The 18,876-nt window shown below is 47.7% G+C and overlaps 1 protein-coding gene across 1 annotated transcript; it reads right to left on the minus strand.

The window, feature by feature from the left end:
• Positions 1 to 10,998: 10,998 nt before the first annotated feature.
• LOC102149136 (uncharacterized) lies at positions 10,999 to 17,358 on the minus strand. The gene is made up of 6 exons (XM_070275925.1): positions 17,316 to 17,358; positions 15,204 to 15,893; positions 13,039 to 13,150; positions 12,457 to 12,613; positions 12,243 to 12,314; positions 10,999 to 11,642 (listed from the first exon to the last, which is right to left on the minus strand). The coding sequence occupies exons 1-4, from the start codon at positions 17,356 to 17,358 to the stop codon at positions 12,592 to 12,594; spliced, it is 867 nt and encodes a 288-aa protein (XP_070132026.1). The 3' UTR covers positions 10,999 to 11,642; positions 12,243 to 12,314; positions 12,457 to 12,591.
• Positions 17,359 to 18,876: the final 1,518 nt, after the last annotated feature.

Here is an 18,876-nt window from a genome sequence, read left to right on the forward strand (position 1 = left end):
TTCCCTTCTCCGTTTTCTGAGAGATTTTGTGTGCGATCGGCATTATTCCTTCTGTAAATGTTGGGGAGGAATCACCACTGAAGCCACATGGGCTGGGAGTTTCTCTTGTGGGAAGGCTTTTAAATACAACTTCTATTTCTTTAGCACATGTGGGGCCACTCTGATTTTCTCTTTCTTCTTGAGTTGTTTTTGGTAACTTGAGTATTTTAGATAGTCTACTTCATCCAAGTTTTTGGATTTACTGGCATAAAGTTGTTCATAGTGTTCCCCTATTTTCCTTTTAATGTTTGTGGAATCTATTCTGTTATTTCTCTCTTTTCTCATAGTGATAATTTCTGTCTTTTTTTCTTTTTCTTAAGCAGTCTAACTGGAGGTTAATTGTATTGATCTTTTGAAAGAACCAGGTACTGGTTTCATTGATTTTTACCTATTGTTTGTCTGCTTTCTATTTCACTGATTTCAGTTGTTTACTATTTTCTTCTTTATATTTTAGGCTTAATTTGCTCTCCTATTTTTAGCTTCCTAAATGTGAAGTTTAGATCATTGGTTTTTAAGACTTTTCGACTTTTCCAGTACAAATATATATACGTGTGTGTGCATATATATATATATATACATTGCTGAGGAAGATTCGCCCTGAGCTAACATCTGTGCCAGTCTTCCTCTATTTTGTATGTGGGATGCCACCACAACATGGCCACAACATGTGGTGTAGATCTGTGCCCGGGAACAAAACCCAGGCCACCGAGCATGCTGAACTTAACCACTAGGCCACAGGACCAGCTCCCCCCCAAAAACATTTTAAAGTATAAATTTCCCTCTAAACTGCTTTAGTTGCATCCTGCCAATTTTATGTTATTTTTTTACATCATTCAATTTAAAATATCTTCTAATTTACTTTGTGACTTCTTTCTTATGGGTTATTTGAAAATGTGTTAATTTACAAATATTTAGGGATTTTTCCAGGTATCTTTCTGTTATTAATATGCAAGTCAATTTTTCTTGTGGTCAGAGAACATACCTTGTATCCTTAAACTGATTTTCTGCCCACTTGTTCTATCACTTACTGTGAGAAATGTGTTGGAATCTCTAAGCACAAGTGTTTCTCTACTTATCCTTTTAGTTATGTCAGTCTTTGTGTGATGTAATTTAAAGCTCTGTATTGGGTGCTTATATATTTCAGATAATTATGTCTTCTTGATGAGTTGATCTCTTTATCAGCACGAAATATCCCTCTCTGTCTCTAGTAACAGTCCTCGTTCTGAATTCTACTTTGTCAGATATTAATAGAGCCACTCCGGCATTCTCATAATTCATATTTGCATGATCTTTTTCCATTCCTTTACTCTTTTGCATTTTCATTGTGGTAACATATACGTAAAATTATCATTTTAACTATTTTTTAAAGTGTACAATTTAGTGATATTAAAAACTTTCAAACATTGTGCAGCCCTCACCATCATCCATCCCCATAACTCTTTTCATCTTGTGAAACTGAAACTCATACCCATCAAACAAGAACTCTGCATTCCCCCCGCCCCCACACAGCTCCTGGTAACCTGTCTTCTGCTTTCTGTCTCTGTGAATCTGCCTATATTGGGTACTTCATATAAGTGGAATCACACAGCATTTGTCCTTTTGTGTCTGTCCTATTTCACTTAGCATAATATCTTCAAGGCTCATCCATGTTGTAGCACATATCAGAATTTCATTCCTTTTTATGGCTGAATAATATTCCATTGTGTGTACATACCACATCTTGTTATCTATCCATCTGTTGGTGGACACTTAGGTTGTTTCCACCTTTTGGCTATTATGAATAATGCTGCTATGAGCATCTGTGTACAAGTATCTGTTTGAATCCCTGCTTTCAATTCTTTTGGGTATATACCTACGAGTGGAATTCCTGGGTCATACGGTAATTCTATATTTAACTTTTTAAGGAATTGTCATACTGTTTTCTACAGTGGTTCCACCAGGAATGCACAAGTGTTCCAATTTCTCCATACCCTCACCAACACTTGTTATTTCCTGTTTTGATAGTAACCATCCAAATGGGTGTGAGGGGCTATCTTACTGTGGTCGTCATTTGTATTTCCCTGATGACTAGTGATGTTGAGCATCTTTACATGTGCTTATTGGCCATTCACATGTCTTATTTGGAGAAATGTCTATTCAACTCTTTTGTCCAATTTTGAATTCGGTTATTTGGTTTTTCGTTGTGGAGTAACATTCTGATTTTTCTAAAACACATTTTATCTTGACTTGTCTTGCCAACTGAGACGTTTTATTTTGAGCATCAGAAGCTGAAAGAAAAAACTACTAATTCGTATTCAAAGCCACATTCTTTCTTCCACTGGGTGCCATAATTTTTAACCAGAATGCCATTCCATTTAAATGATTAAATGTATAGAAATATGAGATTTACATTTCTTGCCATCATTCATGTAATAATCCACATTTAGCAATGTGGCAGGAAAAACTTGTACATAACTGCAAAATGAAAATCTGTTTCTTCCTATCCTCCTGGAACGTTAGCATTCCTCAAATTACTGATATTCATGATTTTGACCACACTTTCTTATAGATATGTGGCACCAACTCTGACAGTAAATGAATGGTGATCAGATTGAAGTACCTCTCTTCCTATGTGTTTCAAAACAGTGACAGGAAATGGAAAAAGGGAAAACACCTCAGAATTTGCAAGCTAGTGATGGAGCCCTGACCAGCACAGGAAGGAAATGACCTTGGGAACACCTGTGTAGCAGCTAGAGCCAGGCTTGCCTCTCTCGGATGTCGTGCAAACAGCACGCGTGCCCGCTTGGGGCGGGTAACTGACAGCACGCTGGGCACAGCCCGCCCGGGGCTGCCAGACCCGGACTCCACCAGTTCACCTCTCCCTCAGCCTTTCCTTCCAGAAGACTCACTTTGGACACAAACTGAAATACTTACACACGGCATGATACGATATCTGGGGGTGTTTCTAATTAATCCCGGCATAGGGGCAGGCGGCCTGGATGAAACAGGACGGCCGTGAATCGGGACCTGTGGGTCTGGGCGATGGGTCACAGGGGTCACTACACTATTCTATTTGTGCACATATTTGTATTTGCCTACAATAAAGTTGTTTTTAAAAAAGAACCTTCGTCCCTCCCTTTCTCTCCTTGGAATTTGCTAAACCTCCAAATGTTAATAATGTTCTCTAAACACAAACAAAAGTGTGATTATCTCAGCAGAAACGCGTCAGCGCTAGTCTTACAGATGAGCTCTGCATCTGCTCACTCAGCGTGTACTGACGCCCCAGGTCCTCTCCTGTCGTCGAGGAGTAGTGGTGAGCAGGTGTCCTATGGGGGAGGGTTGGGACGCAAAGTGGGGACAGAGTGGAGAGCGGAGCCAAGCAAGGGTGGGCCATGGGGCTGGGGGCTCTGTGAGGCTGCAGTGCGGTCAGGCTGGGCTGGGCTGAGGCCTCGCAGGCCCTGGACAGACTGTGGCTTGTATCCAGGAGACAAGGACCTGCCTTCACACAGGCCTGACTAACCATTAACCACATTCCAACCAGTTTGTTGTTTTACCAAGGGATAAAGAGGGACCCCGCCCAAGGACAGGAGGAACCCAGCCTGCGCCGTCTCCACAGCCTGGTAGCCAACAGGCACCAAGCGATCGGCCAAGGAAGGCAGCGGCACAGGCTGTCCTCAGGCTGCAGAGCTGGGCTCTGCTGTGGCGAGGAGGAGGGTGCTGGTCCTCCAGCCTCCCACCCAGGGCTCACTGCCTCTGACAGCCCCACAGAGCAGAGGCCACTTCTCATGGCTCCTTCTCTCTTGAACTCCAGCAGTGTCAGAACTGTCAGATGCAGGAAGGAGCCAAACAGTTCTCTTAGTGACAGAAACTTGAGGCCTGGTGAGACCGGGGGCTCTTCCACTGGAGCCTTGACTTTCCACACTCACGACACAGTTGTTCACTCTTTCTTCCAGCAGATACTTCTGGGGTGCCTACCACCACCAGGCCCCAGGTGTGCTAGCACCTGAGAAAGCAGGATCTGGGCAGACTTGGAGGAAGGGAGCGGGGGATGGGGCCAATTCAAGAAAGCAGGAAAAACCTGTGCAAAGGCTCCGGGGTGAGACCATGCCTGGTCTGCCGGGGACCAAGGCGGCTCGTGTGAGTGGGAGAGCTGCAGGTCGCACAGGCCATGGCTACAGTGGGGCCTTTGGCTGTTACTAGGCGAATGGGGGCCACAGCAGGGGTCTGAGCAACGAGCAAGAGGATCTGAGGAGTCAGGTCTTCTCTCTCACACAATTGGAGAGAAGGTCCCTGGGTGAAAGGACCGTTTGACTTTGCTCATTATTTCCCACAGGGCTTCCCTGGCACACATCTGACATGACAACTGCCAGGGAATCGATCCTGAAGGCCAATCACCAAAACTAAGGTGACAGCAGACTTCCAGGCTCATTAAACTAATTTCTTCGAAGTATTAAGAAGAAAGTGCTTGAATTAAAATAATTCACCCTAAGACACAGGGATGGTTCAACATCTGCAAGGCAATCAACGTGATACACCACATTAACAAAATGAGAAACAAACACCACGTGATCATCTCAATAGATGCAGAGAAAGCATTTGACAAAATCCAACATCCATTTACAATAAAAACTCTCAATAAAATGGGTATAGAAGGAAAGTATCTCAACATAATAAAGGTCATATATGACAAACCCACAGCCAACATCATACTCAACGGACAAAAACTGAAAGCCATCCCCCTGAGAACAGGAACAAGCCAAGGGTGCCCACTGTCACCACTCTTATTCAACATAGTACTGGAGGTTTTGGCCAGAGCAATTCACCAGGAAAAAGAAATAAAAGGAATCCAAATAGGCAACGAAGCAGTGAAACTCTCGCTGTTTGCAGACGACATGATCTTATATATAGAAAATCCCAAAGAATCCAATGGAAAACTATTAGAAATAATCAACAACTACAGCAAAGTTGCAGTGTATAAAATCAATTTAGATAAATCAGTAGCATTTCTATACTCTAATAACGAACTAACAGAAAAAGAACTCAAGAACACAATACCATTCACAATGGCAACAAAAAGAATAAAATACCTCAGGGTGAATTTAACCAAGGAAGTGAAGAACCTATACAATGAAAATTACAAGACTTTCCTGAAAGAAATCGATGACGGCATAAAGAGATGGAAAGACATTCCAAGTACATGGATTGGAAGAATAAACATAGTTAAAATGTCCATTCTACCTAAAGCAATCTACAGATTCAACACAATCCCAATCAGAAACCCAGTGACATTCCTTACAGAAATAGAACAAAGAATCCTAAAATTCATATGGGGCAACAAAAGACCCTGAATTGCTAAAGCAATCCTGAGAAAAAGAACAAAGCTGGAGGCATCACAATCCCTGACTTCAAAACATACTACAAAGCTAGAGTAATCAAAACAGCATGGTACTGGTACAAAAACAGGCGCACAGATCAATGGAACAGAATTGAAAGCCCAGAAATAAAACCACCCATCTATGGACAGCTAATCTTCAACAAAGGAACTGAGGGCCTACAAAGAAGGAAAGAAAGTCTCTTCAACAAATGGTGCTGGGAAAACTGGAAAGCCACATGTAAGAGAATGAAAATTGACCATTCTTTTTCACCATTAACAAAAATAAACTCAAAATGGACCAAAGACCTAAAGGTAAGACCTGAAACCATAAGGCTTCTAGAAGTAAAAATAGGCAGTACACACACTCTTTGACATCAGTATCAAAAGGATCTTTTTGGACACCATGTCTTCTCAGACAAGGGAAACAATAGAAAGAATAAACAAATGGGACTTCATCAGACTAAAGAGCTTCTTCAAGGCAAGGAAAACAGGATTAAAACAAAAAAACAACCAACCAATTGGGAAAAAATATTTGCAAGTCATATATCCGATAAAGGGTTAATCTCCATAATATGTAAAGAACACACACAACTCAACAACAAAAAATCAAACAACCCGATCAAAAAATGGGCAGGGGACATGAACAGACATTTCTCCAAATAAGATATATGGATGGCCAATAGGCACATGGAAAGATGCTCATCATCACTGATCATCAGGGAAATGCAAATCAAAACTATACTAAGATATCACCTTAAACCCATCAGAATGGCAAAAACAACCAAAACAAAAAGTAACAAATGTTGGAGAGGTTGTGGAGAAAAAGGAACCCTCATACACTGCTTGTTGGAATGCAAACTGGTACAGCCACTATGGAAAATAGTATGGAGATTTATCAAAAAATTAAAATAGAAATAACATATGACCCAGCCATCCCACTACTGGGTATCTATCCAAAGAACTTGAAATCAGCAATTCCAAAAGTCCCATGCACCCCTATGTTCATTGCAGCATTACTTACAATAGCCAAGATGTGGAAGCAACCTAAGTGTCCCTCAACTGATGAGTGGATAAAGAATACTACTCAGCCATAAAAAAGGATAAAATCATCCCATTTGCAACAACATAGATGGACCTTGAGGGTATTATTTAAGTGAAATAAGCCAGATAGAGAAAGACAATCTCTGTATGACTCCACTCACATGTGGAAGTTAAACATGTAGACAAAGAGAACAGATTAGTGGTTACCAGGGGAAACGGGGTGGGGGTGGGCACAAAGGGTGAAGGGGTGCACCTCCAACACGACTGACAGACAATAACGTACAACTGAAATTTCACAAGGTTGTAAACTATCATAATCTCAATAAAAACTTAAAAAAAAATAATTCACCATAAGATGTGAATAAATGAAAATGAATGTCAAAACCTTCCATGGGGCTGGCCCAGTGGTGCAGCAGTTAAGTTCACATGTTCCACTTCGGTGGCCCGGGATTTGCCAGTTTGGATCCCGGGTGTGGACATGGCACAGCTTGGCAAGCCACGCTGTGGCAGGCGTCCCACATATAAAGTAGAGGAAGATGGGCACAGATGTTAGCTCAGGGCCAGTCTTCCTCAAAAATCAAATAAACAAAAGGACAAAACAAACAAACAAACAAACCTCCAGAAAAGCTTACGGTGCTTATTTACCCAGCATCTAATTGGTGAAATTTTCAACAGAATAAATTTCCGGCCATGTACAGCATCAAAGAACAAGTGTGTCCAGGGCCTAGGAGACACAGAAAGCAGAGCTCAAGTTCTGGGTCTCTCTAGATTACAGGATCCAGAGGTCCCTAGGAGCTCCCATCCATGACCACTGCCACCCCCTGTCCAGTTCCATCTGGTCCTGACCAGAACGCCCAGAGTGGCCGTGACTCCTCAGGTCCTGCCCGTTACCCGGTCCTGGGCCTCAGCTCATGGGCCCCCTAGGCAGGGCTAACTCACGCGTCATCCGGCCCAGAGCTCACAGTTTGGATGTTCAGCAGCCTAGCCTCTGCTCCCATCTTTAAAAACAAGTGGACACAAGCTGTCTGATTCCACCGATGTGAAACACCCAGGCAAACCAACCGAGACAGAAAGCAGATTTTCAGGGGCTGAGGGGAGTGGGGAGAAACGGGAATGACTGCTTAAGGGGTTCAGGGTTTCTTTTGGGGGTGAACAGGTCCTAAAATTGATTGTGGTGATGGTTGCACAACTCTGTGGATATGCTACAAACTGTTGAATTGTATACTTCAGATGGGTGAAGTGTATGGTATGGGAATTATATCTCAATAAAGCTGGTATAAAACAAAGAAACAAAACAAATCAAGCAAGAAGAGGGAGATAGGAGAAGGTGACACCCCCAAGAGCTGGGGACAGAACTGTCTGTGCGCAGCCCGGGAACTAACTATGGAGGACGAGGGGGGTGCAGAGGAAGACTGGGGGGCAACTGGGCAGGCAGCCTGGACAGCCCCTGGGGCCAGAGCCCTGGGGGCTTCCAGCCTTGACCATGGAGTGTTTGGAAGAACATGGGGTCAGAAGCCAGCTCACCAAGATTCTGGTGATAGCCTGGGCCTCAGACACCCCCGCCCCGCGCAGCAAAACCCAGAGAGAAGACACAGCAAGGAAAATCGCTCCACTTCTGGCCTCGCTGCTGCAGCGCCAACAAGCACATCAGGCCACACCAGGGACCTTCCGTCAATGACTCACCTTCCTGAAATCATCACGCTTCACAACCTGCATCCTATACGGATGGATCCCCCAGGGTCCCACAGCTCCAAGGACTGGAAGATTCCACACATTCTCAAGAACTACATTCTGCTTTTCAAACCAAACATCTTTGTGACATGTTGATAGTCACTCTTTTCCCCCACTGGCCACCCGGGAAACTGAACTGACAGCACGAGCAGGGGCAAGGCTCACGCCAGAAATGTACAGTGTCCTGAGATGCTCACCAGTGACAGCCCAAGTGAAGTCAGACCTGGGAGGCCTTCAGGGCCCAACACCCACCAGTGTATCATTCAAAGCTGTCACAGAAGCAGAAGCCAGGGCTCCACCCTCAGCGTAAGCTCCCGGGCAGGTCACCTCACCCTCAGGAACCTGCAGGGTATGTTCTGTGGAGTGTCCTCGATCTTAAGGGGCCAAGAGCAGAGTTGTCAAGATGCTTCAAGGAGAATAAGCAGGGCCTGATGATGACAGACACGGGGCACAGAGGGGGACATGGAAGAAGGGAAACTTCTCAGACTGCTATCTAAAGGTGGGCATGCCCTTTTTAAGGAGCTATTAACAATTAACATCCATATCATATAAAGAACTGTTACAACTCAATAAAGAAAAAGGAAAGCAACCCCAAAGAAAAACGGGCAGAAGTTACAATTTTCTCACGGTAATTACCTATAGTCAATAAACATTTAAAGATGCATAAATTTGCAAGTAATTGGTGGAATGTAAATTAAAGTATCGATAAGACAAGCTTTTTCACCCAACAGATTAGAAAAAACTTAAGAAGGGTAAAAGCCAGTGCTGCTGAAAGTGTGGGGAAACAGGCCTTCTCGGGGCCATTGGGCAGCATCTGCCAAAACTCCAAAGTGTTTGCACTCCAACCCAGCGATTCCACCTGGAGGAATCCAGCCTCCAAAAATACACACAAATGAACACACACACTCAAGGACACTCACTGCAGTGTTATTTTTAATAGCAGGAAATCTACAGACAACCTAAGTGTCCTTCAACAGAGAAACGAGTGAACAAATGACGATGTCCCCATATAAGCAGGGACTCCACAGGCGTGAAGAGAAGGTCGGAACATGTTACCAGGGACGCCATGTGTAGGATGGGGTTTCCAGAGACTTTCATTGTAACTCTGTATTAAACTTTCATACAGAAAAATCAGAAAAAAAACTTCAAAGGAAACAAGCTACTGAGGTGATGATTATGGACCCACTTAAGTAAAATATAAAACCAAGTATACAGACACATATGTACATACATGGAACTGTACAGAAAGGCTCTGAGGGCTCATATCTGTATGCTCCTGTTATGGTTTAACTTTTTTCTTTTTGAAGGCAACATGTTCTGAGTTTTTATTTTTATACTTGTTATCCAATTTTTTTTTTTTTGAGGAAGATTAGCCCTGAGCTAACATTGCCACCAATCCTTCTTTTTACTGAGGGAGGTTGGCTCTGAGCTAAGATCTGTGCCCATGTCCCTCTACTTTATAGGTAGGATGCCTGCCACAGCATGGCTTGACAAGCAGTGCATAGGTCCAGGCCCAGGATCTGAACCAGCAACGCTCAGGCCGCCAAAGCAGGGTGCACAAACTTCACCACTACGCCACCAGGCAGGCCCCTATGTTTTAACATTTTTATGACAACCATGCTTAAGCATAACTTTAATTTCAAAAGGAAAAAATCCAGCCTGGGCTAGAGCCTATGCTGGAGACAGCCAACAGAATGCTGTTCCGGTTTCCTGCTGGTTTGTGACTCTCCCCCACCATCGCCCATGTGGGAAGAAACCCTCAGATCCCTTATGACCATCGCCCTCGGGGGAGGAGTCCCTCAGATCCCTTATGGCCCATCGGAGGAGGAGTCCCTCAGATCCCTTATGGCCCATCGGGGGAGGAGTCCCTCAGATCCTTTCTACCATTGCTGTGGGGGAGGAGTCCCTCAGATCCTTTCTACCATTGCTGTGGGGGAGGAGTTCTCCAGCTCCTTTCTCCATCCAGATCCCTGCTCTGAGCTCCAAGTCTTTACAACCAGTCTCCATGGCAACACCGCCCTCCAACTCCACCAAATGAAAGCAGGACTTGTCCTCCACACTGATCCCTCCCTCTGGTGTCCCATCTCAGCACAGGACAGGCCACCACCTCCACAATGACCCCCCTCTCCCTGACTGTATCCACACTGTCACCAAATCTTAAATCTCTCTCAGACACATCTTTGCTCCCACCTCCCCCTGCCCCACAGAGAGCCTCAGTCTCCCACCTGCTCGTCAACTCCTACCCCCGCATTCGCCCTCCATGTTGCAGCCAAAATGGCAGCCTGAGAAGAGGAAGTTGATTTGTAGTTACTTCCTGCTTCAACTCTTCACTGACTGTCCACGGCTCCCAGGATCAGGGGCAATTCCTTAACAAGGCCTGGCAACGCGCCTGGCCGCCTCCCAGCCACCCTCCCCACCCCCTGGGCTCCAGCATCCTGACCCGCCTCAGGTCCTGGGTGCTGCACAGGAGAGCCCCATCTTCTGGAACTCTCTTCTCCTTCTCCCTCTGCCCCACAGTGCCCAGTTAATTCCTAGTCATGCTTTAGACTTCAGCTCGGTCCTTAATCCTTCCGTGCTTATTCTGACCCTCCCCCTAACAGCTTCCGCTGTTCAAGGTTTCCATAATACCCTGTCACCGTGCTTCAAAGAATTCCTCTCTGTTTGAAATCCAGTATTTCTGTGATGTTAGATTAACGTCTGCCCCCCAGCTCTGAGCGCCGTGAAAGCAGAGAATAGTCACAGCGTCCAGACGCCCAGCACAGCGTCTGGGCAAGGCTGGGCGCAGAGGGTAGAGAGCGGATCAAAGGCTTAAACAAATGTTTAAATACTCTACATATCTTTAGACCTTTTTATTTTAGAATTTTCAAATGTACACAGAAGCAGAGAGAAGAGTAGACGGAACTCCCATGTGGCCATCATCCAGCTTCAATTACCACCAGCGTGCTGCCATCTTTTCTACCCACCCCCTCATACCCTTTTTCTTCTTCTTTTTTTGTTTTTTGAGGAAGATTAGCCCTGAGCTAACATCTGCTGCCAATCCTCCTCTTTTTGCTGAGGAAGATGCCCTAACATCCATGCCCATCTTCCTCTACTTTATATGTGGGACGCCTGCCACAGCATGGCTTGCCGAGCGGTGTCATGTCCGCACCCAGGTGGCACATGCGAACTTCACTGCTGCGCCACCAGGCCGGCCCCTTTTTTCTCCTTTTACTCATAAAAACTTCAGCACGTAGCTATACTTTTACGCACATAAATGCACATACAGGGGGAACACTGTGCATGTACCCAGAGGCGCACACACAACGACCGGGCAGCACGCTGTCCGCAGCGAGCACCGTGCGGGGCTCTGTGGGCCACGCGCTCGGGTCCTCAGGCAGCCTCAGCAGGGCCCTCGACACAGCCGCCCAGGACTTCAGGTGGTAAAGTTATTTGGCTGGGAGCCGAATCTCTTCCAGCACGCTGTCACACCCTTCCCGACCTGAACAAACACAAAGAGACACGTCCCATCGAGTCACCCACTTGGCTGAACTGTGCACCTGGTCACCCTCTGGGACGCTTCCTTTACGGGCGTTCTTCTCCCCTACACAAAGCATGCCTACGAAGCAAACGGAGAACGACAAAAACAGGAAGGCCCGAGCCTGCGGAGGCTGAGGAGCCAAGGCCTGCCCGAAAATGGGGACAGGCTCCGAACCTGGACCCCAAAGAAAACAAACGATGCCATGGTTTCCATGCCCACTTCCAAAGAAATATAGTAGGGAGGGTCCATCGCAGTTACAAGCAGGCACTGCCAGCACTTGCTGATTGTATGACAAAAAGGGACAAATATGTTTATCCCAACTCACAAGTCATTTCACAGCTGTTCGTTTTGGCAGCCACCACTGTGGAGGCAGTGTGGGCTCGTGGCACACATCTTCACCGGCACCCTCAGGGGACTCTCATATGCCAAAGGCACATACGTGTCCAAAGGAAAACAGGTTGAAGCAACAGAGTCAATATTTAAAAGCACAGGAAAGCTTTTTTAAAAAAGCCCACTAATAAACTTAAGAGCTTTATCAGTGCCCACGCCTTATCCACTTACCAAACCAGATCACACGCTGCTTCCAGCCAACTCTCCGGGCCGGATGCACTGAGCAGGCCACCGCATGGAACCCTGTTGAGAGGCCCACGTTGGCTGAGCGTCCCTCCGCGGTGGCCTGTGCTGAACCAGCCGCCCAGCCTTCCCTGCCCGTCAGCTCCCCGCTCCAAGCAGCGCCCGAGACTCCCCCAGTCGCCCCCATGCTCCGTCTCCGCACCAGCACGCCTGAGTCTCCAAGGCCAGGACCAGCAAGCGACACACTCGGTCAGGGGGCTTCGGCCTTCCCAGGGCCGCGAGTCGCTCTAACCTCGCTCCGCCTCACTCAATCCCACCATCAGTAAAAACGGGATGGTCACACCGAGCTCATGAGGGTGCTGTGAAGATTAAATGAGAAAATACATATGAAGCATTCAACAAATATTAACTATTTTTATTAGCCTTTGAAGATTTCAAATTTGGTTAAAAATTATGAGTAAAAACTCCAAAGTTATTTATAAATTAACTTCAGATAAACCATTATTGCTACTTTATTAAAAAAAACATTAATTTGTTATTTACATTGTTCTGACCGGAACTATGAAATCCTTCTGGGATACAGTTCAGATAGTCGAGGGAAAGAAAAAGTCCTTCAGATGGCTGTGGAACCTCTGACAAGGTACCTAATAGCATCATGCCTTAATCTCAGCTATGAAATGCGATAACAATTAGCCTACTCTGAAAAGCGGCAATAACAAACAATAAAAGCTGCTGTTCCACTCTTACGCACCTAGCAAACACACGATACTTTGAAAACACTCACTGGATGTTGAGAGAAGGCAGGCTCCTGGCAAAGCCCCATGGGCCTGGGTTCCTCCCATGAGACTCCTGGTAGTTTGCATCCACACCATTAAACTCCGAGAGCCAGCTCCTCTCTGCACAGACACAGAGGCACACGGGTGATCACTGGAAGTTACAATACCAAGGAAGAGCTTGGGGATCACCCAGTGCGAAACCATCATTTTAAAGACAGCCTTGCCAAGGCCGTTCAGACACACCTCAGTGCAATCCCTGCTGGCCAGCACCCTGTCATCATGCAGCCTCCACCTTGCCCAGCAACTGGGGAATGCTCACTCACGCCATGCTCTTCTGGGAGATTTGATGTGGACCATAGCCAAATCTGCACCTCTAATTGGGCCTTATATTTTTACCTTTACTTGTATTGCCTGTGTCTTTTACACTGCAGCAGTCCAGCTGAATCCCTGGCACCCAGAACACTGGAAAGTGCTAAGTAAATATCTTGTCGAGTGACTCACCCCAGCATTATGAGGTAGGTACTGCCATCCCTACGTTGCACGTGAGGAGACAAGCTTACCAAGGTTAAGTCAACTGCCAGTCGCCTTAGCTAGTAAACTGCCATTAGGTATCTTGACTGGGATGTCCCCAAGGCCCCATGCACCCACCCTCCCCACTCCGCCTCCACTGCCCCTCCACCAGTCTCCTTCCTGTACTCCCCACGCTGGCCCTGCTCCTGCCCTGGCCCTGCTGAACTGTCCAGGTTCAGCCCCCGACTCTGGCTCCCCAGCACTTCCTGCCACGCCCTTCCCTACAAGCTTCTCCTCTTTTGAGCTTTTCCCTACAATGCACCCAGGCTAAGCCCTCCCAAGCCAAATCTGAATGAGCTCTCCTGCAAGTAAAGCCTTGCCATGGCTCCCCACACCCTTGAGAATAAAACTCAAGCTCTACCTCCCACTTCACACGCCAGCACCTGGCTCGATGAGATCCTCTCCACTCCAGTGTCTGCTTCTAACTCTCCAAACACATCACAAACGGCCTGGCCTTCCTGCTCACACACTTTCTGTGCCTCAGATGCTCATATTGCCTGGCAATTCCAGTTTCCCTGACGCTCAGGCCTCCCTCCTTCGGGAAGCCCTCCCTGCCCCAACCCCACCTCAGGCTCAGGCAGGGACACGTGATGCTCGTCACCACATGTACAGAGATATAATCACCTAGTTACGCATCCACCTCCTGGATTCAACAACAAACGCCTTAAGGGCAGAGACTAGGTCTTTTTTATCTCGGATGCTGAGCACCTGGCACAAGGTCTGCACTTCACAGAAACTCAAATGTCTTAATGACTCAGTCCCCCTGGTTCTCCAGAACTAGGAGTCATCTTAGATTCAGCTGTGATGGGTAGCCAGTGACGCCTGTTGATTATCTCCAAAATCTCTCTGAAATCCTGCTTAAATCCTGCTTCCATCTCCATCCCCACTGCACTCCCCGGGCTGAAATTAACTTCCTTCCTCCAACATCCCCTTTGTACAAATACAATTCCTATCTGGTTCCTGCCAGAGTCGCTTTACTGAAACACACATCTGTTGTTAGTTCCATGCCTGAGGACCCTCTGCAGCTTTTCACCACTTGCAGGGGCACTGGGGGTCCTCCACACTCTTTCCCCCTGTCCCCCTCCAAGCCCACCTACTGTCTACCCACAGGCCCAACACTGGTCTGGCAGCCATTCTCAGAACTCTCCAGACACATCGATGGCCCGTGCAGGCTTTCAGGCATCCCTTTTGCCAGGAGCGGCCCACTGCCACCTCATCTTCAAGGCCCAGTTTAGAGGTCATCTCCTGGGTGGAACCTGCGCGGACTCCCCCTCCTGCCACGCAGAACTCACGCCTGGCCTCCACTCTGTCCTCTACCGCACTTTCAACGCTACCCCTTTCACTGCAAGGTCTGGTCCCTCACTGGGCCCCCCGCAGGTGAGCCAGGCCAGGCCCAGGCCGTGGCACCCGCTGCAAGCACGCGCGTGAGTCAGCCACAGGCCAGGCTGTTTCCTTCGATTTAACAAGTGCAGTGTTGAACAGCGGCGCACCCTGCCCGCTGTAACAATGGGAATAAAGAGCTCAGGAATAAGACGTGCCTGGCTCAAAGCCAGGGGGTGGGCAGGGCTGGGACCCGGACCATCGGACTAGAAGTCTTATTCACCAACAGTTAAACAAAACCCCGCACAGCCGGCGACGGCGGGCCTAAGAAACCACGGGGGGCTCCGGGGCCGGCGCCGGCAGTTCCGCACCGCCGCCACCGCGCTCCTGCGGACCGAGCTCCTTCTATCTGCAACTCCCCGCCGCGGAGCCGAGCGTTCCGTTCCCTGCACACACTCTGCTTCCCGCAGCCGAAGTGGGAACTTGCGGGGACGCTGATGCTTACGGCGCCCGCCAGCGAGAAGCAGACTGGGCCGACCGCACCGCTCTCCTGAGCCGGGCACGCCTCCAGCCTCGGCGCCCCGGTGCGCATGCGCCCCCGGCCGCCGCCCGCCCCCGGCTCGCGTGCACACGCCGCGCCGCGCCCGCCGTGCGCACGCGCATGCGCAGCCCGCCCTGGCACGCGCCTCGGTCCCTGGGGCGGCGGCGCGGCCCGGGCGGGGCGCGTGGGCCCGGCTCCCTCTGCCGGCCTGCGCGCCGGCCTCCCGAGCGCCCACGCTGGGTGTCCCGGACCGGCCGGGGGTGAGCGGGCGCCGGGGCTCCGGGTCGTGGGCCCGCGCCTCCCTCCCGGCCACGGGCGGACCCTGTTCGTCTTGAGTGGCGGCCGAGCGCACGGCTCTGCGGGCCGCGTCTCCCCGGCCTGTCCTCCGCGGCAGGCGGCCCCGAGGGCGGAGGCGGTCCACCTCTTCTGGGCCTCAGTGCCGCAGCCGGAAGGCGGGCAGTGATCGTGATCGTGCCTCCCGGGGCGGGCTGCACGTGAGGTCACATGAGTTAGCGTAAGTGGAGAATGAGAGTGGTCCCTGGCAAGCGCTAGATGAGCGTTTTGGTGTTATTATTACCGGTTTTATTAGAGCTGTGTGTAACGGGATGTTTAATGGGCCTTTTCCTGTTACCCTGGAATTTATGAGTCACGGTGCAAAGATGACCCAGATGCGTTTCGCATCCCACACGGTAAAGAGAATTCGCAACATAAAAGCACCCAGAGCTTGCTAAAGAGCTGCAGAACCAGACCTGCCAGAGGAGAAGAGAGCGTGGGGGAATGTGGGGACAGAGATGGCGATATTCCATGTCTTGATTGGGTGGTAGAATTCAGAGACCTCTACACCTAAAGAGGGTGCTGTGTAAATTGCACCTCAAACCTGAAGAAAATTAATTTTCTGGGAGACTCCATTAAGAAAACGAAAGGCAAGCCCCAGACTGAGAGGTTATGAAAACACATATCTGATAAAGGACTTCTATCCAGAACAGGTAAAGAACTCATTCAACCGTGTAATAAAACTGCAAACAACAGAAGCTTCCCAGAAGGAGATACACAGATGGCAAATAAGTACAAGAAGGATGCTCGACCATCATCTTCATGAGGGAAACACAAAGCCACAGTGAGACACGGCCACACCATTGTCCGTCCACTCGAGTGGCCAAAGAAGGCTGACATCGGCAAGCACCAAGGTTGCAGAGCTGCTGAAATTCTCATCCGTTGCAGACAAGAGGGCAAAATGGTACAACCAATTTGGAAGCATTTTGGTGGTTTCTTCTAAAGTTGCCATACACTTACCCTTCAACCCAGTACTCCCACTCCTAGGTACTTACCCAACAGGGACGAAAACGTGTCCGCACCAGACTTGTACTAAGTTCTCACATTTTTAATTGGATCTCCAGTTATCACGATACGAAGGTTGTAGTTGGTCACGCTGATTCAAGCACTTGTTGCCATTCATTTTATTGTGACTCCTGAGGACATGTTGATAATTTTCTATTGGTTTCACTCATATCTCATGCAGTTATAAAAACAGTCTATATACTGGAGGTTTGTGGGTACTCATTTTCATTCTTTGGCTCAGCAAAGACTAGGGTTAAGTGTCTGGCCCTTTGCTGGTCCCTGTGTCTACAGAGATGACCAGTCACGTCCTTGTGGACTAGTGGAGGGCAGAGTAGCAACTGGCCACGAGCCCTGACTTGAGCGACTGCCCGGTAAGATCCTGATTCTGATCCTGACTCTGCCACTCCCTAGCCCCGTGACAAGTCAGTGTCATCCTCTAGACAGTGGGTGTTCTGGTGGCTGAGCTCGAAGATTAGAATCTGTGATATTATGAGTTATGATAAGAAATTCAATCACCTGTGCTCAACAATGGGGATATATTCTCAGAAAGCTGCGTCATCAGGCGATTTCCTTGTTGTGTGAACTTCGTAGAGTGTACTTACGAACCTAGCTGGTAGCCGGCTGCACACCGAGGCTCTGTGGTTAGCCTGGTGCTCCTCGGCTGCAAAGCTGTGCAGCATGTCACTGTCCTGAGTACTGGAGGCAACTGTGACACAACAGTATTTGTATATTTAGACATATCAAAACAGAAATAGCACAGTAAAAATATGGTATAAAAGATAAAAAATGGCACATCTGTATGGGGCGCTTACCGTGAATGGAGCTTGCAGGTCTGGAAGCTGCTCTGGGTGAGTGAGTGGGTGATGAGTGAGCAAAGGCCTCGGATGTTCCTGGACACTGCCGCAGACGTTATAAACTGTACACTTAGGCTACACTAAATTTATAAAAAAAGATTTTTCTTTCTTTAATAATAAACTAACCTTAGCTTACTGTACCTTTTTTATTTTATATACTTTAATTTTTTTAACTTTTTGACTCTTTTGTGATAAGACAGCTTAAAATGCAAACACATTGTACAGCTGTACAAAACTTTTCTTTGTATCCTTATTCTATAAGCTTTTTAAATTTTTTTATTTTATTCTTTTACTTCTTAAACTTTTTTTTTAAAAAGTAAGACTAATGCACACATTAGCGTAGACCTGCACAGGGTCAGGATCCTCAGTATCACTGTCTTCCATCTCCACATCTTGTCCCACTTGCCAAGGTCTTCAGGGACAATATCACACGTGGACTGTCGTCTCCTATGGTCACAGTGCCTCCTCCTGGAACACCTCCTAGAGGGCCTGCCTGAGGCGCTTCTTGAGGAGTGTCACTCTTTCAGAAATATGACTATGGCGGTTTGCTTGGTTTGTTTCTTTTTTTTATCATAGATTTGCTTGTAAGCAGATAACACACCATACACATTCCTCTCTATTAATGAAAACCTTTCAGTGTTGGGGTGCATGTTTTCAAACCTTTTAAGAGGCATGTCGAGCAAAAGCGTCTGCTGAACCCCTCACTGAATTTTCTTGGGGGTTCCTTTTCTTGTCTTGTGGTTTCCTTTTCTCTTGCCTCTTTTTTAGCTATGCATTCCTGTCCGGTTCCAACAACTCGTCGTCCGTCAGTTCCTTAGGAACCACCTCCAGGAGCTTCTCAACGTCGTTCTCACCCAGGTTAAAGTTGTTTGCCGTCTCAGCCACGGCCTTGTTGACTTTTGCAGCCTCCTCATCCTTGGCAAATCCTTTGGAGTCATATACGAACCTCCTGAGTGTCTTCTTCCAGATGCCATTCATACACTCCTTGGTGACATGACTCCAAGCCCAAGCAACGTTCTTGATGTAGTCGTAGATGTTGTAATCCTTCCAGAACTGCATCAGTGTCTTCCTCATGTTACTGAACCAGGTTCGTTTTTGCCCACCGCCCAGAAAGCCAAACACCGAGACACCGAGATTGCAGCAGAGAGAGGGTTTACTCATTAGGCAGCTGCGTGAGGAAGGGAGAGCATGAGGCTCAAATTTGCTTCCCTGCAAATAGGGAC

Source organism: Equus caballus, chromosome 8 (genome assembly GCF_041296265.1).
Source record: "Equus caballus isolate H_3958 breed thoroughbred chromosome 8, TB-T2T, whole genome shotgun sequence".
NCBI lineage: Eukaryota > Metazoa > Chordata > Mammalia > Perissodactyla > Equidae > Equus > Equus caballus.